This window comes from Syzygium oleosum, unplaced genomic scaffold, assembly GCF_021117445.2.
Source record: "Syzygium oleosum isolate NSW1041296 unplaced genomic scaffold, Sole_v2.1 Sole_v2.12, whole genome shotgun sequence".
NCBI lineage: Eukaryota > Viridiplantae > Streptophyta > Magnoliopsida > Myrtales > Myrtaceae > Syzygium > Syzygium oleosum.
The window spans coordinates 10,448,386-10,472,828 of NW_026607496.1; the positions used below are offsets into that span (position 1 = coordinate 10,448,386).

General features: G+C 39.7%; 4 protein-coding genes across 15 annotated transcripts; 2 read left to right on the forward strand and 2 right to left on the reverse strand.

Annotated features, from left to right (window-relative positions):
* The first annotated feature begins 551 nt into the window (after positions 1-551).
* LOC115674177 (protein PTST homolog 3, chloroplastic) lies at positions 552-8,341 on the forward strand. Of its 11 annotated transcripts, none has more exons than XM_056316433.1 (13): positions 552-723; positions 841-960; positions 1,794-1,948; positions 2,014-2,538; positions 3,474-3,684; positions 4,122-4,185; positions 4,280-4,330; positions 4,445-4,498; positions 4,773-4,892; positions 5,914-6,038; positions 6,841-6,903; positions 6,980-7,040; positions 7,611-8,341. In XM_056316433.1, exons 1-12 carry the CDS (start codon positions 557-559, stop codon positions 6,981-6,983), a joined length of 1,659 nt encoding a protein of 552 aa, XP_056172408.1. In that variant the 5' UTR covers positions 552-556; the 3' UTR covers positions 6,984-7,040; positions 7,611-8,341. The 11 variants fall into 11 exon arrangements, with proteins under 11 accessions (XP_056172408.1, XP_056172403.1, XP_056172404.1 ...); XM_056316428.1 differs by having other exon boundaries at positions 6,841-6,892; positions 6,980-7,137; XM_056316429.1 differs by having other exon boundaries at positions 6,841-6,892; positions 6,980-7,132.
* A 195-nt stretch (positions 8,342-8,536) lies between these two features.
* Positions 8,537-11,202, forward strand: LOC115674172 (uncharacterized). 2 transcript variants are annotated; one of them, XM_030596500.2, is made up of 6 exons: positions 8,547-9,014; positions 9,997-10,094; positions 10,214-10,285; positions 10,379-10,503; positions 10,659-10,731; positions 10,852-11,202. In XM_030596500.2, exons 1-6 carry the CDS (start codon positions 8,681-8,683, stop codon positions 10,954-10,956), a joined length of 807 nt encoding a protein of 268 aa, XP_030452360.1. In that variant the 5' UTR covers positions 8,547-8,680; the 3' UTR covers positions 10,957-11,202. The 2 variants fall into 2 exon arrangements, with proteins under 2 accessions (XP_056172413.1, XP_030452360.1); XM_056316438.1 differs by lacking the exon at positions 10,214-10,285 and having other exon boundaries at positions 8,537-9,014.
* Positions 11,203-11,672: 470 nt separating this feature from the next.
* On the reverse strand, positions 11,673-13,389 carry LOC115674173 (thioredoxin-like 3-3). Its single transcript, XM_030596502.2, has 3 exons — positions 13,135-13,389; positions 12,953-12,978; positions 11,673-12,194 (listed from the first exon to the last, which is right to left on the reverse strand). Exons 1-3 carry the CDS (start codon positions 13,327-13,329, stop codon positions 11,975-11,977), a joined length of 441 nt encoding a protein of 146 aa, XP_030452362.1. The 5' UTR covers positions 13,330-13,389; the 3' UTR covers positions 11,673-11,974.
* A 761-nt stretch (positions 13,390-14,150) lies between these two features.
* On the reverse strand, positions 14,151-18,324 carry LOC115674150 (bifunctional TH2 protein, mitochondrial-like). Its single transcript, XM_030596484.2, has 6 exons — positions 17,972-18,324; positions 17,364-17,472; positions 16,362-16,652; positions 15,792-16,227; positions 15,359-15,619; positions 14,151-14,729 (listed from the first exon to the last, which is right to left on the reverse strand). The coding sequence occupies exons 1-6, from the start codon at positions 18,226-18,228 to the stop codon at positions 14,311-14,313; spliced, it is 1,773 nt and encodes a 590-aa protein (XP_030452344.1). The 5' UTR covers positions 18,229-18,324; the 3' UTR covers positions 14,151-14,310.
* Positions 18,325-24,443: the final 6,119 nt, after the last annotated feature.

Here is a 24,443-nt window from a genome sequence, read left to right on the forward strand (position 1 = left end):
ATGGGAGGGTTTCATCATTAAAAGAATTTATTAATTCGTTTAAGTATTTCTCATAGTTATATCATATGTAATTTTATTTTTGTTAGATATCTCAAATAATTAAAGAAACCCTACAAGTATGGCCTTCTTATGGCACAATGAGTTGAAAATCACATAGCGACGGGATCGATTTCTTCACGAGAGGGTTTCATCATTAAAAGAATTTATTAATTCGTTTAAGTTATTTCTCATAGTTATATCATATGTAATTTTTTTTTGTTAGATTTTACATTGTCAATACCATCACTGCTATACGAATTACCTGTATTCTACTTGTAAAGCCACTCTTCTAAGAATATATGTTATCAGAGAATTTGATTTAAGGATATTTTACATGATAAATATGATATTACTATACAATAGTTTTTATAGTTATATAATGTATAGTTCAGTTTGAAATTCTAAACACTTTTACCTTATCATATATGATATTTCAACCGCTAATTACCTGATTATTAAGCACACATATTATGTCTTACACGAGTGTACATCTTGTAAGCTCCCTCTCCGCTCTCCCATGGCCGCTCCTCTCCCTCACCTCGCGACCTGCCCCTCCTCCTCTCTCTCTCCTCATAGGCTCTTCTTCCCCTACCGCCTCCACCGCCGCGAGCTTCGCTTCCTCTCCCGGGGCTGCTCTCCCGGTCGGCGCTCCGCCGTCTGCGTCGCTTCCGCCGGGAAGTCCAGGTTTCGTGCCGCCCGATTCTCTTCGGTCGATTTTCCTTCTGTTGCTTTTCGGTTCTACATCGATGCGAGTGATTGCTCCGAGCCGTGCTGATTGTCTGTCGGCTTTTCGCGCTCAAGGTCCGGTAGGAAGACGAAGAGCAATGTGGAGCTATGCAATGATGTAAAGGAATTCTTAGCTTCCGCGGGGCTTCCTGACGGTCATGTTCCGTCCATAAAGGAGCTTTTGCAGCATGGAAGGTCAGCAAATTTCTCGTGTGTGTGTGTGTGTGTCTCTACTTACTGATTGATTGCTTGCTCTGGGATTTGCTTTGGTTGGCATCGAGATAAGGTGCGCGGGCAATTGCAGAATCGTAAAAGTTGGGAGCCCGGCTTGTGTAAAAAATTAAGCGCGCACAATTTTCCTTTGAATTGGAATAATGTGTATGCACTGTAGGATGGAATATTGAAACTTTTTGCCACCTTGAGGAGGAGTTCAAGTACCTCATGCATAGACTCTCATATTATAAGCAATAATGTTTTTAAGAGCTGGAGGGGTTGATGTTAAATGCGAGGTTTTTGTCATATCTTTTTGTGCCCCTTTGGAAATGCTTAAGCAAGCTTCCCCCTGCACATTGATTTGGTCCAGGATATAGGTGCTATAGATCATTGCAGCTGTGCTCACTGTTATAAAATGCCGAATTTTTGAAGGGATGACACTTTCATATAAATTAAATGATTGCCTACCATCTGATTAGTGCCGAGTTGTCAGTTTTACCTGCAATTGGATAAAAAATGAATTGGTAATTGGTCTGAATTGTGTGGTTTTGCCAGATCAAAGTTTAATTCATTGGAATTGCTGATGCTACCTTTCTTTTATGTTCCTCATGAATGCCTGGTTCCTTATATCTTTAAAAAATGAACATCTGGGTATGACTGTTAGTCTCAAAACACAATTGGTGCGCATTCTTTTTCAATCCCTTTTCTTGTGCATTGAACTAAATAATGTAAGCTAAAGCTACATATGTTAGCGTACTCTTTCTGAGTGAAGAGTTTTGATTCAGGATTGTTTAATTGGACCTGATATTGGACAGGGATGACCTTGCATATATTATTAGAAGGAGGGGTTACAAACTCATTAGAGAGCTTCTTGCGAACTCAGTAGAAATGAAAGTCTATGTATCTGATAGGGAGACAAGCATAGCTGAAGAAAAGGAAGCTACCATTGCCAATGAAGAAGGATCAGAAGGTAAGCTTCCTTCACAATTTTCTTACCTTTTTGCTATCTAATGTCGGTCTTTTTTGTTCTGATAGCATTTTGTAATCTAAAAGGTCAGAATGAGAGTACTGGCTATTTGGATGAAGAAAATTCTGTATCTGTTGGAATATCTGTCGAGGAAGACTGCTTTGATGAGCTTGATATTAATTCATCATCTGACATTGCTGGCAATAGCAACATGCACATTGAAACTCCCTTTAGTCTGTCTATGAAAGATAATACCGCACAGGACATGTTGAAAAGTATGATTGAAGATACTCCTTCATCTATGGGAACTTCAATTGTGGATGAAATCTCTGCTAGTGTAGATGGGGAGCCAGAGAACTCCTTTAATAGCAATACCTTCATGCCAGTTGAAACTTCTACTAACTTGGTCACAGCGGCCAAGGAATCTACTACTTCATTAGGTCACTTTGAATGGATTAGCACTACTTCTGAGGAGACATCCTTGACCAATTCTTACGATCATGGTTATACATGTGTTGAACCATGTGCTAAGCCATCCTTGGAGGAGAAGGTAGCAAAATTTATGCAAGATGGGTATCTTGAACCAGTTGAAGGTAATTCCCATAACTAACAAATGTTCTCTTCATACCATTGTTGCATGATTTGCTTTCATTGTATGAGGCTTGAGGAGCAACATGAGGAATTGTGCTCGAGACTATTTAAAATGGTTCTATATATTATGGGAAAAAACACAGATTGGTACCATGCTGTAGCAAGGGTAGTTCATAAGGGTCAAGATCCTAGAGATTCAAAGAGTTGCACGGGTTATTTGATATATATAGACTCACACATTCAGCTCATTATGAATTCTTGATTGCAGAATGCTCGCATATCCTATACCGTAGATATTCCAGGCTTCCTGAACTGCTCTTTAACTCAGAGTTGGTTCTTTTGCCCAGGGGTATTTGTAAGTTGCAGACTGGAGTAATGTAGGAAACAAAGTGATGACAGCATTTAGTCTAAACTTTGTCGCAATGCTTACCAAATTGAGATTGAAAGTCGCACATTATTCAAGCATTAGCATGTTACTGTCTGTCTTGTTACTGAGAATCTAAAAACACCCATTTCATAGTAGAGTCCCTGGAATCAAGTATTCTTTTGCTGTGAGACATGACTTTATTTATAGATATCATGCTAAAAAAGAAAAAAAAAAAGGCAATAGTCCCGCTCGGTTGTTTCCATGGAAACAAAGTCGCTGATCCTTTTCTCCTCATTATATTTCTCTGGTTCTGTAGTCTGTTATGCCATATTTCTCTGTTCATTTTTACCTCAATTCTGTGACAGTGAAATTCCTCATGACACTATGTTTATTAGTGTTGGTGTTCTATCTTTACATTTGTGACGTTCACATCTTTCCAGATTCTTTAAGAGAAGTATAATTGCTGCTAGTAAATATCTATGCAATAATCTGGGATGGAAAATCTTACATTTTGCTTGTTCCTAGATATCATTAATTTTCATAAATTTTAAGCTGACTCTGGCTCTGCAGATCAACTACCTGAAGTACCCACTGAGATTGATGATGAAGAAAACCAGAGTTTCACTGAGTCCGATATGAGTAAGCCAGGTACAGAGCTTCAGCTGGAGACCCAAAATGGGGAGCAGTCAGAACATGCACATGGGGAAAGCAATGGTGCCATGACACCTCATATTAGTACAGCTAGACAGTTCTCTCCTGCAAAAGTACATTCTCCTTTCAGGTTAGAATTATTAGCTCATTTTATTCTAGAAGGTCGGATAGATTTTTCTCGATCTAATGAAGTAGGGGTTTATGGGTCAATCAGTTGACAGATGTGGGAAAAAATTGCTATTAGACTACAGACTGAATTCTTGTGGTGTTGTAGATTTCACGAAGTAATTTAAATGCTTTGCTTCTGCTTGTACAGAATTTTTTCTTCATGGTGGGATTAACATCACAATTTTCACTTGTGCTTACCACAAAAATTGGGGTTTTATTGTTAGTTTGATTACAGATTTTATCAGTCCTTATAATGATTGTAGACTTCTTGTTGAGAAATTTGGAGATCGGGAAAGTCATGCATAATGTGCAAAGTGGTTACTTTCTTACTCTTCTATCGCTTTGTCATAAACTTTATATCCTCTAATTGGGCTGATTATTAAAATTGAGTATTTGTAGGTACAGTGAGTCATCAGTTGAAGAATTGTTTGATGCTGATGTGGGCAACAATTTGGATGAGGAGGTCAGTATGTTAAACACTCATTCATTTGTTCAATATACAACAAAAATGTGATCAATAGTGCAGACACTTATGCTGGTTCATGCCTCTAATGCAGAGAAGAAAGCAGGAGAACCAAGCTGAGATTAGTCATCTCAAATTTATGCTGGTACTTGTCTCTGTGCCATTTTTTTTAGGAATTTCCAAAGAAGTTTTCTAGGGTGAATGGATAGGGAACATAAGCTCAATATTTGAAAATGTTGATTGGATCTTGTTGCTGTAGCATCAGAAGGAATTGGAATTGTCTCTGTTGAAGGAACAGAATGAAAAGGAAAAGGTACTTCGACTGTTCTACTATAGTTCTCAATGAGAAAAGTTAACTTTCTTGCATAATCCTAACAAACTGGTAAAGCCAAATCTTGAGTACTCCTTCTGGGATCAGCTCAAGTACTTCAGGCATACATATCAATTCAAGGTTTCTGTCAACGTTCACTGTATCCTAGATGCATTATAGAATGCTAAATTTGTAACGTTTTTTTCCTAATTATTGATATATATTGTTGTCTCTCTGCTTCTATTACTCAAATTTTGGCTTTTTATTGTACCTTCAGCTTGCTCTGGAAATGTTGCAAACTAAGGCTGAGAATGAGATCAGCAAAGCCCAAAAGATCGTCTCAGAAAAAGATGCAGAACTACAGGCTGCTGAGGAGAGCCTTTCCGGGCTTAAAGAAGTATCGTACATATCTATGTGATTATTTGTTAGCCTTTGATGTTTGGCAATTGACTGTTAGTGCCTGGAAGTTTGTCTGAGTTTGTTCACTCCATTTTAGTCAACTCCAACAGCTTTAGGGAATGCTATTCCAAGGAAATCTTTTAGATATTGGTTTGATTAACATGGATGCTGTTTATATAAGAGGCACCTTATCATATTATAAAAATTTGAATTATGGAAATGGCTTCACCTGATAGTTGTAATGTCCTTTCACAAAATATACTGGTTTTCTTCTTTTTCTACCCAATTTTTTGTTAGTCTTCCCAAGGACATCAAAGCCAAAGCTAAATGAATTGCATCTGAAAGTGTCAGAATTGGTGGTTAGTTGCTTTTGAGGAGAATGTGTGTGAGAGGAGACATTAGGTTCAATGGTTGCCCCTTCAACAAAGTAATGTATGGATTGGACGTGCCATACTGACATTCTGATATTTTCATGAGGACACTGGCAAATTAGGTCATTCAGCTTACATGAAACCCTGTTTGTAGGTACAAGGAAGTTACTTCTTGTTTATGCTGGTTCTCTCATCCAGAGAAGGAAAAGTAATTTGAATTTCAAGAAGATGTCTGATAGAAGTTGAAAACAAGGATGATTATCGAAACATATGGTGGGAGTGGTAGGTGTACGTCAAAATTTACAACATGGAAGGGTACTTGTAAAGGGATGTGATTGCACTTGACATACATGGATATATATAGGTCATCTGTCTCTCAAGCGTTGCTAATTCATTGAATAATTTGCTCTTATTGCATATGCAATTCCCCATGAATTTAAAGCAGCTGAAATATTTTGTCTAAGGTTACTAGGTAGTACCAGGAGCTGCTTCCAATGATTAGATATGAGAGAGAGAGAGAGATTCTTCAGTTTTGTTACAATGACAATGTGAGAGGATCACGCTCATAAGCTTGTATATGTTTCAGTTTAGCCATAGTTCGTCAGCCTAGACGGGGTTGACACTAATAAGTTTTTGTCGTCTTATCAGGTTCAGATAGAGTATTCTGGCAACGGTGATATCGTGGAGGTGGCTGGTAGCTTCAACGGCTGGCATCACCCGATTAAAATGAATCCCCATCCATTCGCTACTGCAAAAGACACTATTGGATCAAGGTCTAGTATCTGCTCCTCTGATCAAGTTTATGAGAATGATCAGTTAATTTGTTTATCGATCCCTTCTGACTCTTTGTTTTTTTTTTTCTTTCCCATGAGATGTGATGCCTGGAACATGCTTTTCCACATAGGTTTTGTTCTTTCTACACTAAGCTCAAAAACTTCATTGTTTTTACAGGCAATAAATTGTAACCTTCATATTATTTGACCTAAATGTTTAAGCACTTATTCTGGAGCATCTCAAGAGCAACTTTGACTTCTTAGGACCATACAACTTTTGAAAATACTTAAAAGTAGTTAATATCTATTTAATTGGCAATCATTCATGTAAACATGTTTTCCTCTGTTTTGGTGCTACTTTGTCCCTGATGGTTTTGCCCTATTGTGCAAACCTGCGAATACACAAGAATTGGGGAGCATTACCTCTATTTCACTTATTTTCTGTAATGGTGGAAAGTTGGTAGAGTGAAGGCAGCTAGATGATTTGTCAAAGTAGTAGGTCGCGAAAGAAGGTAGTTGTTCAAACTTCTTAATGCTCTGCATATTGATGCGGCTTTTGCGAACTGTTTATTTCCTTCTATTATGAGATAATATATAGCTAATAGTCAACTCAACAGCTCTATGTCTACATGCATTAAGAGCACAAGTTTTTCATTGTCAATTTCTTGGAGAAGACTAGTACTGCCTTTGAAATTTGATGGTGTATGCACTATGGCAGTCTCAATCTCAGAATCAGATCCAATTAATCTCCCTATTTTTCAATTGAACCATGGATCTGTTTGTGGTTTCATGCTTCTTGCAGGAGATCTAGATATTGGTCCACAATGCTGTGGCTTTACCCTGGGACATATGAGGCATGGAACAAGTTCCGTCTGTGTACATTTTTCTGCTGCCAGGAGATAAATCCTTAATGCCATTCTCATAACTTTATTTTGTTGCAGATAAAATTCATAGTTGACGGCGAGTGGAGGATTGATCCCCAAAAGGAGTCAGTTACACGGGGTACAATATGTAACAATGTCCTTCAAGTCGATAGATGATATGGTCGAGGCTGGCATTTGAGCTTCATATCCGTTCACATGCCCGCTTCTGTGGTATAGTGAGTATATCTGTCAACACGCGTTATACATGGATTTAGCATCTAGCATGCATAACCTGCTTCGGAATCTACTTCATAGGAACCCTATTTGCTCGTATTGTTTGTGATTCTACTTAAGATATTTGCCCCACAGAGAGGTAGGATCATCTATCCAGAAGAAGTATTTATTTACATTTTAACATGAATTTTGATAACTAGTGTCCACAATCAATTTAAGGAAACTTTGCAGTTTCCAATGCACTTGTGATACAAAATCAATACTTTAAAAATCGAATCATTCTAATTAAAGTATGCTGTTAATAGGGCCCTTTTTAACATAACCTTCTCTCACTGAGTCAAGAGAATCACTCATATGACAATTGTGTGAAGCCTAACGTCACGATATACTCACCACATACTCTGTATCTGCATCACTTCTCTAAATAGCTGGTTCTTATTCTAACTGTATTTCTTCTACTGCCCCATCAACGCAGAACTGCAGAGCGACTGAAGGGTTGCTGATGGACGACGGTTGAATCATTCTTGCACAGTGGGGCAACTTGGTCAAGGTGCCTTTATTCGTGAAGACGACAAGACGGGCAGGATCATATGGCTGTTTGGATTTGCACAGCCATTTCTCTGTGCAGGATGAGGGCCTGGGTAGTGATGCAGAGCATGTCATGCTCTAAGTGAATATCAACTGTCTGAGACACGGGGGTGGAGGCAGAGGCATCTGCGTTTTGGTTAGCAAAGCGTTGGACTGCGTAAGCATGTACAGTCCATCACACGCAGGATTATCAGTGGAAGCTTGTATATGTGGAACCTTTCTATAGCAGTAAAATTTTTCACTTCATAGCAATAATCTGACGTCAAATTTGCAAGAGGAAAGGCAAAGAGATGAAAACTGAGAGCGTTGTGGCAGAGATATAGAAATGTAGCAAATTCCAGAGGAGAGAACGTCGACTATGCATTTGTTTTGCATGAAACGTATGGACAAAATGCTTCCATCGTTCGAGGGCGCTTTCTTCCCCTTAGCTCCCGCAATCTGGGGAGTTTCCTCGGATTACCAAATTGGAAACTTCGACCGCATGCGTTCCTCAAAAAGATGTGATTTTTTGATTTGTGATTATGCGGATCATGATTCTGACTTAATTGTAAAATTAAGCTACATAATAACGCTAGCGATGGAAAGCCAATAACATACCCCAATCGTGATCTTTTATTTTTCAAATCGTTCATCTTTCGGCGGAACAAACGGACTTGATCTTTTATTTTTGCACAAGTTGCAAAACTTTCAGTAATAAGATGTTAGCCATGCAAGACTCTTAAAACGTCAGGTCACCATTGCGTGAAAAAAGAACCGTAAGAGATGACTCCAAAAGACATCGGGTTGGCAGGGAGGAGCGTGTGCTTGTGATTACTGGTGAAGTGGTATGTGCTCGCATCACAAGCGTGTCCCTTTCCTCACCTTTCCCACCCCATCTCTACCTCAAAACTCTCCAGCGTGTGCTGAGAGAGAGAGTGAAAGAGTCTGCGTTGGGTGTGTTGCGTAGCACTTTTGTCAATGGCGATGGTGAATTCTGCAGCTGGTCTTCTTCGCTGCTGCTGCTCCAACACACCCCCGCGACGTCTCCTTCCTCTGCACTCTCCATCCTCGTCGCATCCCGTCAATACCCGACTGCAGCTGTCGACTCCTCCGTTCCCGGGTTGTGCTGTATCCAGGACTGAGGCCAAGAGAGCTCTCCTCCCCGGCACGTCCTCGGCTTCCAAGGACGAGGCTCGCGAACCCATCACCGATGCCAACTTCGACATGGACGGAACGGCGGACAGGCCCGGCGGGACTCTCCTCTGCTCCTTCTCTCCTCTTCCCCTCCTCTTCCTCACTGCGCTTCCTGGAGGTAATTCATCTCCCTCTCTCTCTCTCTCTCTCTCTCTCTCTCTCTCTCTCTCTCTCTCTCTCTCTCTCTGTGAAGGGAGTGTTTCAGTTGCTTGAACAGCGGACATTCTAACGAAATGCACTACGTTAAGTAGGAGATTGTGCTCTTTCTCACTTGGGTTCGGATTGCATTTGGTTTGGCCAATTCTAAACCAACTTGTGTATCTTTTTGTCACTCCAATGCAGTGTTTTCTCTCGTTTCAGAGTTCTCAAATGTCCCGATCGTTCTTCTCTCGGTTTTGCTGTGTTTTTCCGGTTTCGGTACTTCTAAACCTGTACAGATAAATTTTTCTGTCATGTTTGGCATAGCTACTGCTGGGTGGTTCTTTTGTTTATTACCATCTAAATGATCTTTTGCTCTCGATCATTTCAAGCTCTTGGATCGGTTGAGTCTCCCTGCTTTACTCTGTCATTTTGCCCATCCATTAGCTGGCCTAAAGCAGCTTAAACAGTGCTACAACCCTTCTCATCCGAATCGGGGAAAGGCTATAATCAGCTGTGATTTCCAATTATCTTGACATGTTGACCCCTCTCTTGACACAATCTAGTTTAACATTTCCACTGCTTATTACTTGGCACGATTTTGTTGATAACGAAGAAGTACGAGAATATGAGGGACAAAGAACTGGAGATTCTGTTAGCTTTGTGGACTTTGCTTGATTTTATTAGTTACCGTGCGTTCTTTCTATCCCATTTTCCGTGATGTAGGACTCTTAACTGTGCTTCAAACAGTGTATTACATATGTCTCTCTAAACTACTTATCGAACAGGTTCAAATGCTCTCTGCGTAATGCAGTCTGTCGCAATGCATCAAGCGCCTGGCTGCATCACATTTAATTTTGCTGTTTTCCATCCAATGCCTCGCATCTTGCTGATTGCAATTTATTGGATCTCTTGCATTCGTGTTGCTGATCTATTGCTCGCATGGCTATGATTCATAACAGCTGGGACAGTGAGATCTCTGTTTGGGCCTTTCGTTGAGCTTGTTAAAACCTTGAGTCTCCCTGATTGGCTTGTGCATTGGGGTCACCCAGGCAATATGGTAACAGTTCATCCTTTCTCTTACCTCCTAGGAAGGCCTGGTTTCGCCGAATGTTTACTCTAAATTTCCAGAAGATGCTCACTTAGTGATTCTGAAATGATTCTGTTGTAACATTTTAGGCTGTCGTGCTCTTTGCAATGGGCGGATACGGAACATATCTTGGTTTTCGTATTAAATTTTCCGATGATGTGGTGAGACTCCAGTAAGACTTTCTTTACTTGTCTACTGAAATCAATGGCTGCCTCTGAGTATTTCAGCTGCCCTGGACATACCGTTTATCTCAGGAAGAGAAGGCCAAGGCAAAAGACTTGCACCCGAAGCTTCTCGGTGGAATGTTTTTCTTCTTTGCTCTTGGTGCAACCGGTGGTGTGACAGCTCTACTCACCTCAGACAAACCTATATTCGAGAGGTGCTCTCACAACTTAAATCATGCGTTCATCTTCTGCTTACAGAAAATTTCTTCAGTTTCTAAGTTGTTACCATGGGATTGTTGACTTACACTCAATTCTTGCTCTCTATCTTCTCTCCCTCTATGTTCACTGACTGCGATGTTGTCGTTTACAGTCCTCATGCTGTCACAGGATTCATAGGCCTAACACTTTTGACTGTTCAGACAGTGTTACCTTCCTTGTTTGAGGTAACGAATTGAATGCCGGTCCACATTCCGGTTAATTGTTAATTATGATGCTGACGTTCATCGTCAACTTCTCGAATTAGTATTTCCTCTGATCATTTGCATCCGTGTTGCGATATGCAGGGTAATCCAGGATTAAGAAATGTCCATGGGATCTTGGGTAGCGGGATCATGACTCTGTTTCTCATTCATGCCGCCCTTGGACTTCGACTTGGCCTCAGCTTCTAATCGTCGACATATACATGCCCGGTTACATTATACCTCTTTCTAGGATGTTTTTAGTCATAGATATTGTATCAAAATTGGAGATGGACGGAAAGCAAAGAATGAGAAGTTGTTTCTACACAAAGCGTTTGTTCTGTTTTTCTGTTGTGTTCTTCCCATGGCAAAACAGAAAGCATAAGCAAATGCTGATAGACAAAGGGCAGAATAAACCGATGCAGAGCTAACATTATTCGGCTGAGTGTTGATGCACATTGCACAAAACGGTTAATTAACCGTCCGATAATGTACTAAATCAAAGAAGTAGCTCCAATGCAAAATTTGATCCCAAAGTCACGTTCTTACGTCTGTAAAATAGGTTACATTTCAGTAGGTTTTCAATAATAACTCTTAAAATTATAAAAAGGATTTGCATTTTTTTTTCCATCATCGTTCATTGATAAGGTCAACAAATGATTCAGATGTATATCGGTTGTTAACCGCATAAAGAAAGACGGGAGATGTGCCCAAGTGAAACAATACTCTTCAGTTGAGGCAACTAGAAGCATCGGTGCCACATGACCATCTGTTCTTCACCGTCTTCATCACTGCGAAAACTACTCCAATTTACTGAGAAGAATGCTCCATTGGAAATACAGATGTATTACATAAGTAACAAGAATAAGTTTTCAGGATGAAGCAAATGCTACCATCAAGGTCAAAGCATGTTGAGCAAACAAATATGTGCGCACAAATATTGCCTACATCAAAATTACCGATCAGAATGTCTACCGTACATTGTGATTGAGAAAAAATGACAATGTGATTCTATATATTCTTGCATTTAGCAGGTGGCAGCAATTCAATGCAACTAATTCTGGTTAACATATCATTAATGCATGAGGTGAAAGCTAATCTTTGCCATTCTTAAGAATCAGTACTTGCATCAAATACTCATCATAATCTGCTGAACTATAGATATGTTTTATAAGAAACATGACTACAAAAGAATCCTGCTATTAGACATTCATAACAAGTTTGACATTCAGGAATGCAGCCACAAGCGATCATGGAGTCGCTCTTCTCCGGCACCAAACATCTCATCCACCCTTTCTCCATCACGGAAGAAATGAAAGGTAGGTGTGTAGCGAATGTGCTGCGTCGTTTCTGGGCACTCGTCAATATCCGCATACACAAATGACAATTTCGGAAAGCTGTTGCTCAACTGGCAGAAAGCTGGGAGAATCTGGCTACACACATGACACCTGAAAAGGAGGTGAAAGAATTTTCTATCCAAGAATTCAGTCCATTAAAGTAAGCGCTATCATTTTTTACAAGCAATAAAAGAGAGGCATCGAGAAACTGCTGCTTAAGCACCCACACAGTATAAGTCGTGCATAAGGAAGTGATACTAAATGTTGTTTGAGAAATTACATTTTTTATTTACTAAGTGACATCACAAAACCTGATCAACCCTTTGAACCAAGCTAGTCGTGCCGAACATCAAGTTTTGAGCAAACAAACCATGGAATTATGCATCAACATATGGAATGCAACAACAATTAGCATCATACACCTTGTAAAACCCTTTGTCCATGCAGATGCAATGCAAGCACCAGTAGTGATCGTCTAAGGAACAGACTTTCACCTAGAAGATCGTCTTTGCTTTCTCTCACAATGATCGAAACAACTCACTTATGCACCAAGGACTAAACAAATCATAAATGTGCACCTACTACCTATCGTCAAACAGAAAGGGCCAGAAACTGTAATAAACCCAGTGCCATGAGCAAAGCAAACCATCCATTATAATGCCAGACCCTCCTCTATTTTCCCTACGTTAAGTCCACCCCTGTATATGGCAGAGTGAAGGAGAGACAAGCGTGCCATGCCAGCTTATCTCAGGAGCATTAAATCGAACACATGGTGCTCGTTGATCACCCTTAAGCCCACCTAGCATCGGCACACTGATTCTCGGGTTTTTGGCAACAAGGGAACACAGAAATGTTTGCTGGGAACGTACCAAGAAGCGCCGTAGTTGATTACTGCCTGCAGGCACGAAAAGGACAAAAGCCAAAAAGAAAATTTAATCAAGAAAGGCTCTTCAAATGCACCAAGCGAGTTCGCCCATCATTCATAAGAGAAAAGAAGAAAAGGGAAAGCTAGAATCAGCCGAAAGATCGCAAAGAAGAGTGGATCGCGTACAGGGGACTTAGAGGACTTGATTTCCTTCATGATCTGGGACAAGTTGGGGTCGCCGGAAGCAACTCTCAAGTTGCCGGCCGGCAGCTCCGAAACGCCAGCGCCGCCGTCCTCTTTGCCGCTCGATGGACCCTCCTCCATTCCAACTTCTTCTGAAGGAGAAGCTCGGGCTCTGCCGATGGCTAACGTTAGGACCATCGTCTGGTTCTAGCGGGGTTCATGCTGAGAATGTTCCGCAGTACTCCGACGTTTCCTGACTTTTGTCGTCAACAGGACCCCACGATGGGAGACTCTCCCCCCGTGCAAAGAGCGGGAAACTCATTTACATGATGTGCTAAATTGTATCCCGGACCACCTATGTTTCGATCGGGCCACAAGGAACGCACCAGATCTGACGGTGTGAATGCATTTTAGCACGGGACAATAACACGAATAATTAACATTGGTTTTTACTGATATGTGATACTTGTGTAGTCAATTCATCCTTACTTTCCACCCCAAGATTTTCCCGAAAAAGAATCCTCATTATATATCGAGTTCAAGGGATAAAGTTGTGACCTGTAAGTTTACAAAGAGATTCACGAAATCTCTGAAATTCAAGAAAAAAAAGTCACTTTGAGCCCATAATATTTCAAACTCTAATCAATGGATTTTCTTTTTGAGTACATGTAAAAAATTCCATCTTTTTCGCATAAAAAGTGCATACTCTCTTATCTAACTATTGGCAAAAGATAAAGAAAAAAAAAAAGCGCACATTCACGGGTCTTTTTCATAAAGAATAAAAAAGCAATACGAGTTATTTCAACAAATTGATTTAAAAAAATTCCAAAATGAGGAAGATTTATTTACATTTGGAATCCATAATAGATTTTGTGTGATAACCTAATTTTGTTGTTGACAAATTTAATAGACAAACTTATGAGATTAACTTAAATTTTTGTTTTGGTCGAAAGATTAACTTAATTTGCTTGGCATTTTTTTAGGGCCATTCACTAACAAGACAACTTCAGCCAACACAATTGCCTCGCCAAAATCATGACTTGATCAAGTGAAATGCCTGTCTAATCCGTACATGCATCAAACCGAACTTCTCTAAGCTCTGCAGAAAACTGTCGTGCATAAGATCTGTACACGTTCTATCTTCTAATGTTTGTCTGTGCCCAGTGAGACAACAGTGTCCTACCACCCCAACAAGAAAGCATGTATCTCGGCCCAGCAAGAGACCGTGTAGAGGACTCCCGACCTTGCTCCCTTCCAGTTCAGAGAGCCCCCATCAGTGACTTCTTTCTGCTTCCTGACCGTGGCCGCGAAAAGCGGGACGAAAGTCACTCCGAATCGGCTCCCCACCCTCCTTAAGCTTTCACTCGACCCTATCACTATCCCTATATCCGCTTCGAGCAGGCACAGTATGTCTCCGACACAGTCGCCCGCGTAGACAGTTAACTTGTTTCGCTCGTCGGCGTGGTCCTTCATGATGCTGTTGTATATTTGGAGCTTCTCAATGGGGGACTCGACCTTCCGAACCATTTCTCCGGTGCACAGAAGCTCCTCATTGAATATCAACTCGTTCGCGTGGACATTTGAATGATCGAAACCCACTGCTTCCCATCAAAATAAGAAAATTAGATAGATATATATTCCCTATTCTTCAAGTGGCAAAACATTTACATGAACCTTATCAGAAACACCAAAGGTGCAGCTGTGGAGCAAAGGAAATGTGTATCAGATCGACTAAGATTAAACCACGTCCTATTAATGTCCATAGTCTATGCTTGGGAACATCTACATGGTCCTCATTCACATGTTTATTGTTTCTGTTTAGTCACCACTGCACAATGGCAACATTTGCGAGTTACCCCACATATTAAGGGACATTTGCAGTTACTCTCTGCTTCTTTCCTACATTGCATCAGGACAAATCGCTCGACCTACAAGACTAAAGTTCGGGCCTAAAAGATGACATCAGGTCCTCTCTAGGACAGAATGCTTTAACTCAAGAGAAATGAAGCAGAATAGAGCCACAAACCATGCTAGCACATTCATCAAAGCATCAAAAGCCAGAAGAATCATCAGTGATTCACATGATTCATTGTAGGTTCTTAAGAAATACTATCTTTTTCAGGTCATACGATTGATAAGTTGTGTTTTACATGTCCAAGGGTGCAACGAGAATGCAATTAGAGGAAATTGAAATGTCACTTGAATGTAAAAGTTTCGTGGAGCACACCTGACGAAAGAGATGACCGAATAAGATCACCACACCAGCAGTACGATAGCATGTGAACGTTAACATCCACATTAATCTTGGTGAGTTTCTGATAGAAACTAATACAACCATCCTGAAGATTGAGGCTTTCACCAGCTTTTACTATGTCTTCAAGTTTCAGACCTTTAAGAACCCTGGATTCAATAACTCTGGAATTCGCCCTTTTCTCGAAATCTGCCACTTGCTCAAGCGCTTGGACCAGCAAACTATGATCAAATTCCACTACAGGAGATAGGAAAATCAAGATCAGATACCACTGGACAAAATGATCAAACACCCTCCTATTTAACAGACACTCTTCAGCACTCATCTCATGGTGTTGAGTTCAGAGAATTTAGCATTGATGTCGTGGAGTTCTAGTTTCAGAGCATAATTCAATTCATAGCGTGCTTACCTTTTTCAGCTGGAATAATACTTTCAATGCATTCTTCATATTCTTTAGTGTACTTGTTGGAGATTTCCTCCCACATATTTCGCAGGTCACCCGATGACATCCGAACAAGAGGACTCTCAGATGGACTACAATCAGATCCGGATTGACTACAATCAGATTTTGGAGCAGTTACTAGGGCCATCTCTGCCAAAATTGCTGATGAATCATGAACTGTGCAAGTCAGATCAAAATCAGAAAGAAACATCAACCGATCTTCTGCAGAGCTAAGTCCCTTTATCACAGGAACTACTGTGGGCTGAGCAAATGGTTGAGAATTGAAGAAGTCTATTTCAAGGATCATTGTTTGATGATACAAGTTGTAAAGAACATCGATCTCATCTCTTGTCAAGGTAACAGACAGTTTCTCCAGCAACTCTTCAGTTTTCACGGCCAATTCCTGAATCAAAGAAAAGAATGGATGAACTCTTAGTAACGACAATTTCTGCTTTTTGCTGATTATGTTTTCACTTCCTCGGAATAAGCAAAGAATAACAGGATTGAAACTGATGCTGAAAATCAAATGAGACCAACCTGGTGACTATCAGATGTATACATTTTGATCCACTTCTTATAAGGGTGACTATCTTCCCTAAGACCTAGCAACATCCGGAGCTCCGCAGCCAAAAAAGGGTATAGTTGAACGCAAGGTGTTAGGGTACCAACAGTGTAAATTGCAGCGATTGTCTTCTCAAAAGGAGTTGTTAGTCTAACAACACCTTTTGCTTCATCAACTTTACCAGAAGCCACAGCCAGTAAAAATTCAGTACAATTCGCCGTTACAGAATCGGGTGTGACGTCTTTGGTAACGTCTAAACCCCATCCCTGTTCATAAAGAGAGATACATTATGAGTTCATCGGTAGAGCACTTGCGGGAAACAATGACAGAAAGCATAAACATGGCCATGACACAATGAGTAGTAAACAGAATTCAATGGCTTATGTATATTATGAGGTAACTAAAAGAAGTTTGAGAGTAATTTTGGACTAACATGCACATTGCTAAAACCACTGAAGCACAGAAGAGAAGAAATGTCATTGAAGGATGATGATCACACTATGCACATTAAATTTGTAGTTGATTTGAACTGACATTCAATTGGGCAGAGGTTTTCTTCATCGGCAAATTCATCAAAATATTGTATTTAATTTCAAGTTTTGACAACGTCAAGTAAACGAGGCTTCAAAGCATGAGTTGTTCAGAGAGAATCTTGGCGATGCGGCGTGCTGCTTGCAAGTGTAAATAATCTACTCGTTGGAATACCTCCCTAATACAGTTATGTAACAACAGGAACTTCGCTCTGCTATCAACCGTGCTAACACAACAATTTCTTTAGCCGTGCAAAGAAAACCGAAGAAATCATGAAAAAGAACTTCACTCTACCGTGATGTTAAATTAGCAATTTTGCTTTGATTTTTATCCTTGTTTTTTAACCGGAAATTTCTTTCAAACTGAATTATGCATTTAAAGGGAACAAAACAAGCATGGCCTCACTCTCCCTTGTCCTCTGATAAACAGAATGGCCTCGCTCTTACCTGCATGAATGAGTCATGCTTTTTCATATCCTTCAAAACCATCTTTCTTAACTCCCACAATTTGCATTCCGCATATTCATCATCCGTATCGTTTGCTGCGGATTCATACCTGACAAATGTGGGGAGATGAGATAAAGATCAAAATAGAAACTAATCGTCACTTATAATTGCATGCCATCCTAATTTCAGATATCTAAAGCAAGAATCGGTGACGTTCAATTTGAATTTCTGCGAGAGGCAAAACCCATACCAATATGACCAATGGGCCACCTGATAGACCCGCATTGCACCGCAATGCATTGTCAGAAGCATCGTAACATAATGTGTAAAGATCGTGTCATGCACTGATCTTTTGATTTGTATAACCATCAATGCATCCGAAAACAAGAATCTTCGAACTAGCAATGAACAGAGAAGAAAGAAGATTGACAAGAGGACTCGCATTGCAACAGAATCGAAAGGGTCATGCCATAACTTCTTGAGATCATGTTATCGGGCACTCATCTTCAACTACGACAATCAACACAACCAAGATGAAGAATCCACCAACTAAAACAACGGACAGGGGAAGAAAGAAGAGAAGGCGATCGAGGACTAGGAGGACTTACGCTTGAGCGAACGCTTTGAGAAAGTTCTTGCCCTGGGCGATGAAATGCCGGAAGGAGTCAAGGCTCAAGTTCCCGGCAGCCAGAGCAACGGCGAAGGGAGTGAACTTGACGAAGACCGCCTCCCTGTTGGAGTGGATGCGGAGCCTCCGGGCAAGGTTGAGGTCGTCCTCGAGCAGCCTCTTCGCCATCGAAGGCGTCTTCGGCGAAGAAGACGAAGAAGAAGGAGAGCGAGACGCCTTGGGAGAACGAGACGCCATTGGAGATTGCAGTGAACAAAGTGAGCGTAGAGCGCCAAATTATGAGCGAGTAAGTTGACAGTTTTCAGTTCGGGGCTGGTTATGCAGCCCTCGCAATGTTCAGTTTTCAGTTTTCAGTTTTTTTACCTTCAGCTTCCTCTTTTATTTTATTTTTCATTATTATTAGAAAATTATTTTATGGATTTTTAGAATTAGTTCAATTGATAAGTTATTGCTCACGCTCATCCATTATGACGTGAATATTAAAATGTGAACGAAAAACAATTTTTTTTTCCCGGGCATATGCTCATATGAATTTCAAGTCAAACAGGCCTAATCGATCACGAATCCACGTAGCTCAGGTGCTGCAAGCACTCAATTATCAACTGAATTATCTTTTATTTCTACTAATGTTTTGCTCAATTTAAATAATATACCAATATTAGCAAAGCTTTTGAAGATATATATATCTTATGTTAAATAGAACTCATTCATAGTTGTGTTGTCCCATGATCTTTTTTTCAATCTGCTTATTAAATACACAAAAAGTTTAAAACATTGACTAATAAACTCAATTAAAAAGAAAATTTGAATTTAATATGTTTTATACTTTTTTGTATCCTGTGTTTTGGAATTTCAGTCAATTTAAAACAAGGTATTTTTGTACTAAAATAAAGTAATAAAGAAGTTGTGGAGCTCCATTTACTTAACAAAGAAATTGTCTAAAAATAATCAAATCTATTATATTATATTAGGTCTTGTGTCTTCATGCTAAGTCTTTTGACAATTTATCAATTCAGTTATAAACCATTTAATTATTTGCTAATGACTACATTTTGGCCAATTATTCAAATAATTGGTTATCAAAAAAAAAATAGGTTTAGGATTGAATTGGCCGTCGCACAATAAGTTTAGGATTTTTTGGACAATTTTCTCGAAAAATCTATGTATGGTTTGTTTGGTATCTCGACAAATGTCAACAATTAATAAGAAAGGCGCCAAGGATAGCACTATGGCGATGATAGTAGGATCCAAATTCATAAATTAGATAACCTTATCTTATTTCAACTGCATTTGCTGGAGAAAACTACTGTACTTACACCACAATCCCGTCTTTCATTTTGCGAAATGGAGTGATTCATAATATTTCTTGAGAAACATGACCTAGAAACCCTAAACCCGACATTGATTTGTACTTGAGATCGGTATCCTACACTTTTTATCCTGAACACAAATTTCAGAATTGAACTTCATGGACTCGAATAGTGCAAAAAGCAACCAGGATGGCCATATATATAGCTCGATACCGTCCGATTTTGCTCTGTGATGTCTGATCCTTACACCATTAGATGCAAAAGACCCATGTTCATTTTCAATTTAGGATTATTAAGTTTTGGTGGTTCGGATCGGTTTATAAATTGAAGCGAACTGAGAAAAATCCAAACTGGCAACGAAAAGGGTTATTTTTTTATTATCCGAACTGAAAACTGAACCGAACTAAAAATGCCCAAAATTTCGGTTCGATTCATTCGGCTTTGGTTTCAGTTCGGTTTTCCGGTTCGATTCTGACTCCGCTAATGTTCAAACTATCTGAGGTTAGTTGGGTGTCTTGCAGGTCAAGAGATTTACATATGCAAGCTGATCATTTCGTTATGAAAACAATAACCAAACTAGTTCAGACTCTTCATATGGAAATATAATGACATAAAAGTTTTGTTGCTCTACAAACAGCACTACAGAATTATAACACAAAACGCCATGGCGTTAAGAGACGCCATTAATTATCTCAAACGACATACCCACTGAGATTGGAGTACAACCTTGAACCATTTATTCGTATATGCTACTCGTCCGAGAGCTCAGAAGCTTAAGATCGTGACGGCAGTCGCTTCCGGCATGACATGCTGCACCAAAACCAAATCTCAATCCATGAAGATTGGCGGCGGCGGCGGCAGAGACGAGCTTGTCCGGCTACTGGGTCCAGAAGGAGGGACTACTGATCCTTTGGGAAGTACATTGAAATGAAAGGATGTTCCTTCAGGTTTCACGAGACTCCCATGTTTTCTGGTGACGAGCGCTCTCGCCTCAGCCGTACGGAAGAAAGTCAGGCCCAACGCCAAAACTATCAGCAAGATCATCCATAAGCATTTTGCACCACCACTCTTCATTGTTTCTTCCCTCTCTAACTCAAATGTGTGTTTTGTGGACTCCTCTAGGGTTTGTCTATTTATACATTCTAACATCTCTTGAAAAGGTTCCGAAAAAAAAAAAAAACATCTCTTCAAAAGGAAACAATTTCTATGGGTGGAACAATGGGAGTTGTCATATAGAACTAAAATCTAACTTTTTTTCTAAATACTAGCAAAATAGGCCAGCACAGATGTGCGTGTACATAAAAAAAAATAAAGATAACTTAAGGGAAAAGTTGTATCGTCTGTGTTATTTTAGGAGAAGAATTTAAGTTTCTATATGATCAGATATATTTAAGTTTAATTACCATGGTTAGTAGTACTATAATAGACACTGTTTTTTTATTGGAAATTATGTGAAGGAATTTGAGGTTGGAAGATGCTTTGGATTTTGCTATAGTTTGTTTATGCATATAATCCCTGTTATGTCAATTTAGTAAGGAGTTGACAGGGGAAATGAATGAAAATGGAAATGAGAAGGAGCTGGACATAGTGTTAAAATAATAGAGAATTTTCTAGGTTATGAATCTTTATTGGTAAATGATTTACTCACGGTCAATAATACCTTTTATATATATATATATATATATATATATATATATATATATATATCACATAAACTTGTATAATCGCATGTTACAAATTCATAATTCAACTTTAACATTATTACAGTATCTCATATCGCATGTCTATGAAATTTATGTGCTCATTACATACATATGGTCTCTTTTCCACCTACTAAGTTAAGCTTTTGAATTAGATATTCTAACAAGGCATCAGAGCTAGATAGACCATGCATCAAATTCTTGCTAATAATTCCTCCAAAACGGACAGAAGGTCCAAGTACTTAATGGAGAAGGAAAATGAACTATCATCTTGTGAAAGTAGAAAAATCGTTAAAATCTAGAAACTAAAGACCAAAGTACGAGGGAATTAAGCTAAAAAAGCAGCGCATAGATAGACCATGCATGCCTACGTCCGCCTTTGCTTTTGCTTCCAAAGCGTGTAGCTCACACTTTCATGTCGATTTTCTACGTCAGGTTTTGGTGTCAAACTTTCGCGTTGCTGACTTTGATAGCGATATACGTGTCGCCATCGCTCACATTGCCGATCAGGAACGTGTATGGACTAAACTATAAATACACAACGCTGATTTGTGAGTGATCAACGAGTCGGCCCATCCTAAAATTGGCCATCGAACAGATTTGCGCAGCCTAAAGTGACGAGGCATTCCAAAACGGTGCTAGACGAAAAGGCACAACAACACAACACTCTCTTAGACAACGTCAAAACCTGTGGACACCCAAATCATGCCATTTACATCAACCTTCGTTTCCCCTTCTCGCCATGTCATAAGCGCGTCTCCTCGTCATGATGTTAGTTTGCTCACTCCTTTTTCCCCAAGAGATCGACCTACCAAGTTCATTACGTCGGTGTTTGTGGATATGAAGAGAGGTTCTGTTTCATTGCAGATGAGGTGTGCGACAGTACGTGTAGATGCCAGATTTCTAGTGTTTCTTTTTTTCTTTTAGGGTTTCACGTACCAGTTTTTCTTACTTTCCCCCAAAGCATGTCGTTTGCTAAGAAGATTGCGTCACTCAATCTCCCAGTAGGTTCCTCATGAAGCTGAAACATCCATAATTGGAGAATGATGAGGATTAAGGTCTTCTCGTATTGGAGTGCTCTGAGTGTAAAGGGTTTCGAAAGAGGAGGATGAGTACGAAATCTGGTGCAACCGATGTTCGTTTACGTCATCAATCTCAATGTTCGTTTTGGGTATCCAACTCTTATTTGAGTCACTTTCCAATGTTCATTTACACGGTTTCGAATTCCTACTCTTTTTAATGATTTTACCGACTATTGTTTTAGCCATCCACACTGATATTCACTTGATCAATCTTGGATTAGCGATTTGTCTAATGACTTACAGGCTTATCTTGAAGTTACCAGCTTTTAATAAAGTAAACAAAGAAAAATCTTTGACCAATTCCTCGGATTGGCAATCGGCTTTTCAAATTTGGGTTATAAAGTCAATGTCAATCTATGTCAATTCAAAGCGTTGTAGTTTTCATCGAACATGCTGAAAAATTTGATTTACTCGAAATTCCTGTGATTTTTAAGCTCATTGATAAACGGGTCTGCCCATGGCAATTTGTGTAATAATTTCTCAGCCCTAACCAAAATTAGCACATAATTATTAGGGTCCAATCAAAATCGAGAGAGATTACTTGTATTTATTATGACAATGTTCACAGTATTAGCATGGAGACCCTAAAAGTTTTGACACTCGAGAATCTCTGCCATGATGTGCATATCAGATGATTATTTCTTGCAGGTTTGATTTCAGAAAATATATTGACCTTGCATTTTAATAAAATAAAGAAAGCTGAAACATGTTTCATTGTTCGTCGTCCACCATATTAGAAATGCTTTTGGTATGTGAAAAATGAAAATGGAGACACTAAAGATGCCAAATCGTAATTGTAAATTGAAAAATATATCTCCATTTTTCATTTTAAAATTGTTTTCAAAGGGTAAATCTTCATTTACATACAGTAAACCAAATAAAAATCCTAAAAACTCCGGGGAATCAAAATGGTCTAAAATTGCAAGTACTTGATTTTAGACACTGGGGTCAAAAGACCAAATGCATGTGTTGACTAATCTCAGGATTGTATCGGGTTATAAGCTATAGCAAGGGGACGGCAAATCTAATGTGGGACAAGAAACCCACCTTCGGAGGGAGGGATCCCGGCATGGCGGGAGCCACCACGCATCAAGAGGTGAAACATATATACTCTATATACATAAAATTACTAATAGATGCTGGGGTCACAATACTTAATTGGGCGTTGACTGATCCCAAGACTGCATTGGGTCATAAGCTAATCTAAAGGGAGGAGAACTCCGATATTACATGTACTTGATTAGCAAATGGTATCTTAATGAGCCTTACTTAACGTGTATATAGCACTTAAATCTTTTTATTCTTGGATTTTTCCAGGCTACTGAAGGAAAGTAAGATGCTGAACCATATTGGATAGACAGGCGAGGGGGCTTGTCCCATGATCCTATGTTCATATCCTGTGGCTCATCTAATACATGGTTATACCGACATTCTTTTACTACTAATTACGAATATCGCTGGAAACTTTTTTTACTCACACAGACATTTCTTTCCTTCGATATCTCTCATCTCTAGGAAATTATTAGTGAACCTAGAATATCTATTAAGACGAATCTAGATCATTAGATCTGGTGGACTAACATGGGATCCTTCATTTTCAATGGTTAATATTCAATTCAGCACATATATTAGTAATTATTTTTCTTCTCTCCGACATGGTCGTCATCATTTCTCTCTCTCTCCCCTGACCCCGTTTTGCAATCTCGTTCCCCAATCGTCATTGCCGTTGGGAAGATGATGAGACAAGCCTGAAGACGAGGGTCAAATCAAACACGTGCCTCATATATCTAGCGATTCATGCTTGATCCGAGGCCTGGGTCTTAGATCTATAGTTCAACATTGATCTCACATTGATCTTGATATCTTAGATCAAAGGCTTGCAGTGGGAATTCAAGTTTCCGATATCAACAGCGCCGTCAACCGGAGAGAGAGAGAGAGAGAGAGAGGCTGTTGCAGTAGTGGCTGTCCTGCATGGAGGCCAGCAATGGACTCAATGGAGGTGCCGGCTGTCAGTGACGCGGCAGGAGCAACAGGGGCCCCGAGGAGGGCACTATGGGCGTGGGCAGAGGCAGAGGAAAGAGCAAGACAGGGAGAGAATGGTGCAAAGAGATGGGCGTGAACTTGGATCAAGTGGTGGACGCAATGTGTGGAATAATCTTCCACACTACCACGTTCATATGCACTTCTGGCATTGCTATCTACTGCTGAAATCTTGATTTTTCGAAAAAAAGTCAAACTCTATTCAATAAATGGAAGATGATCAAGTGGGTGCTACCAGCGCCTGTGCTGCAGCTTCTCTTCTGTTTATTTTCCGCTTGTGATCCATATCTGTCGTGTAATAATCTACAGAAGCATTCAAG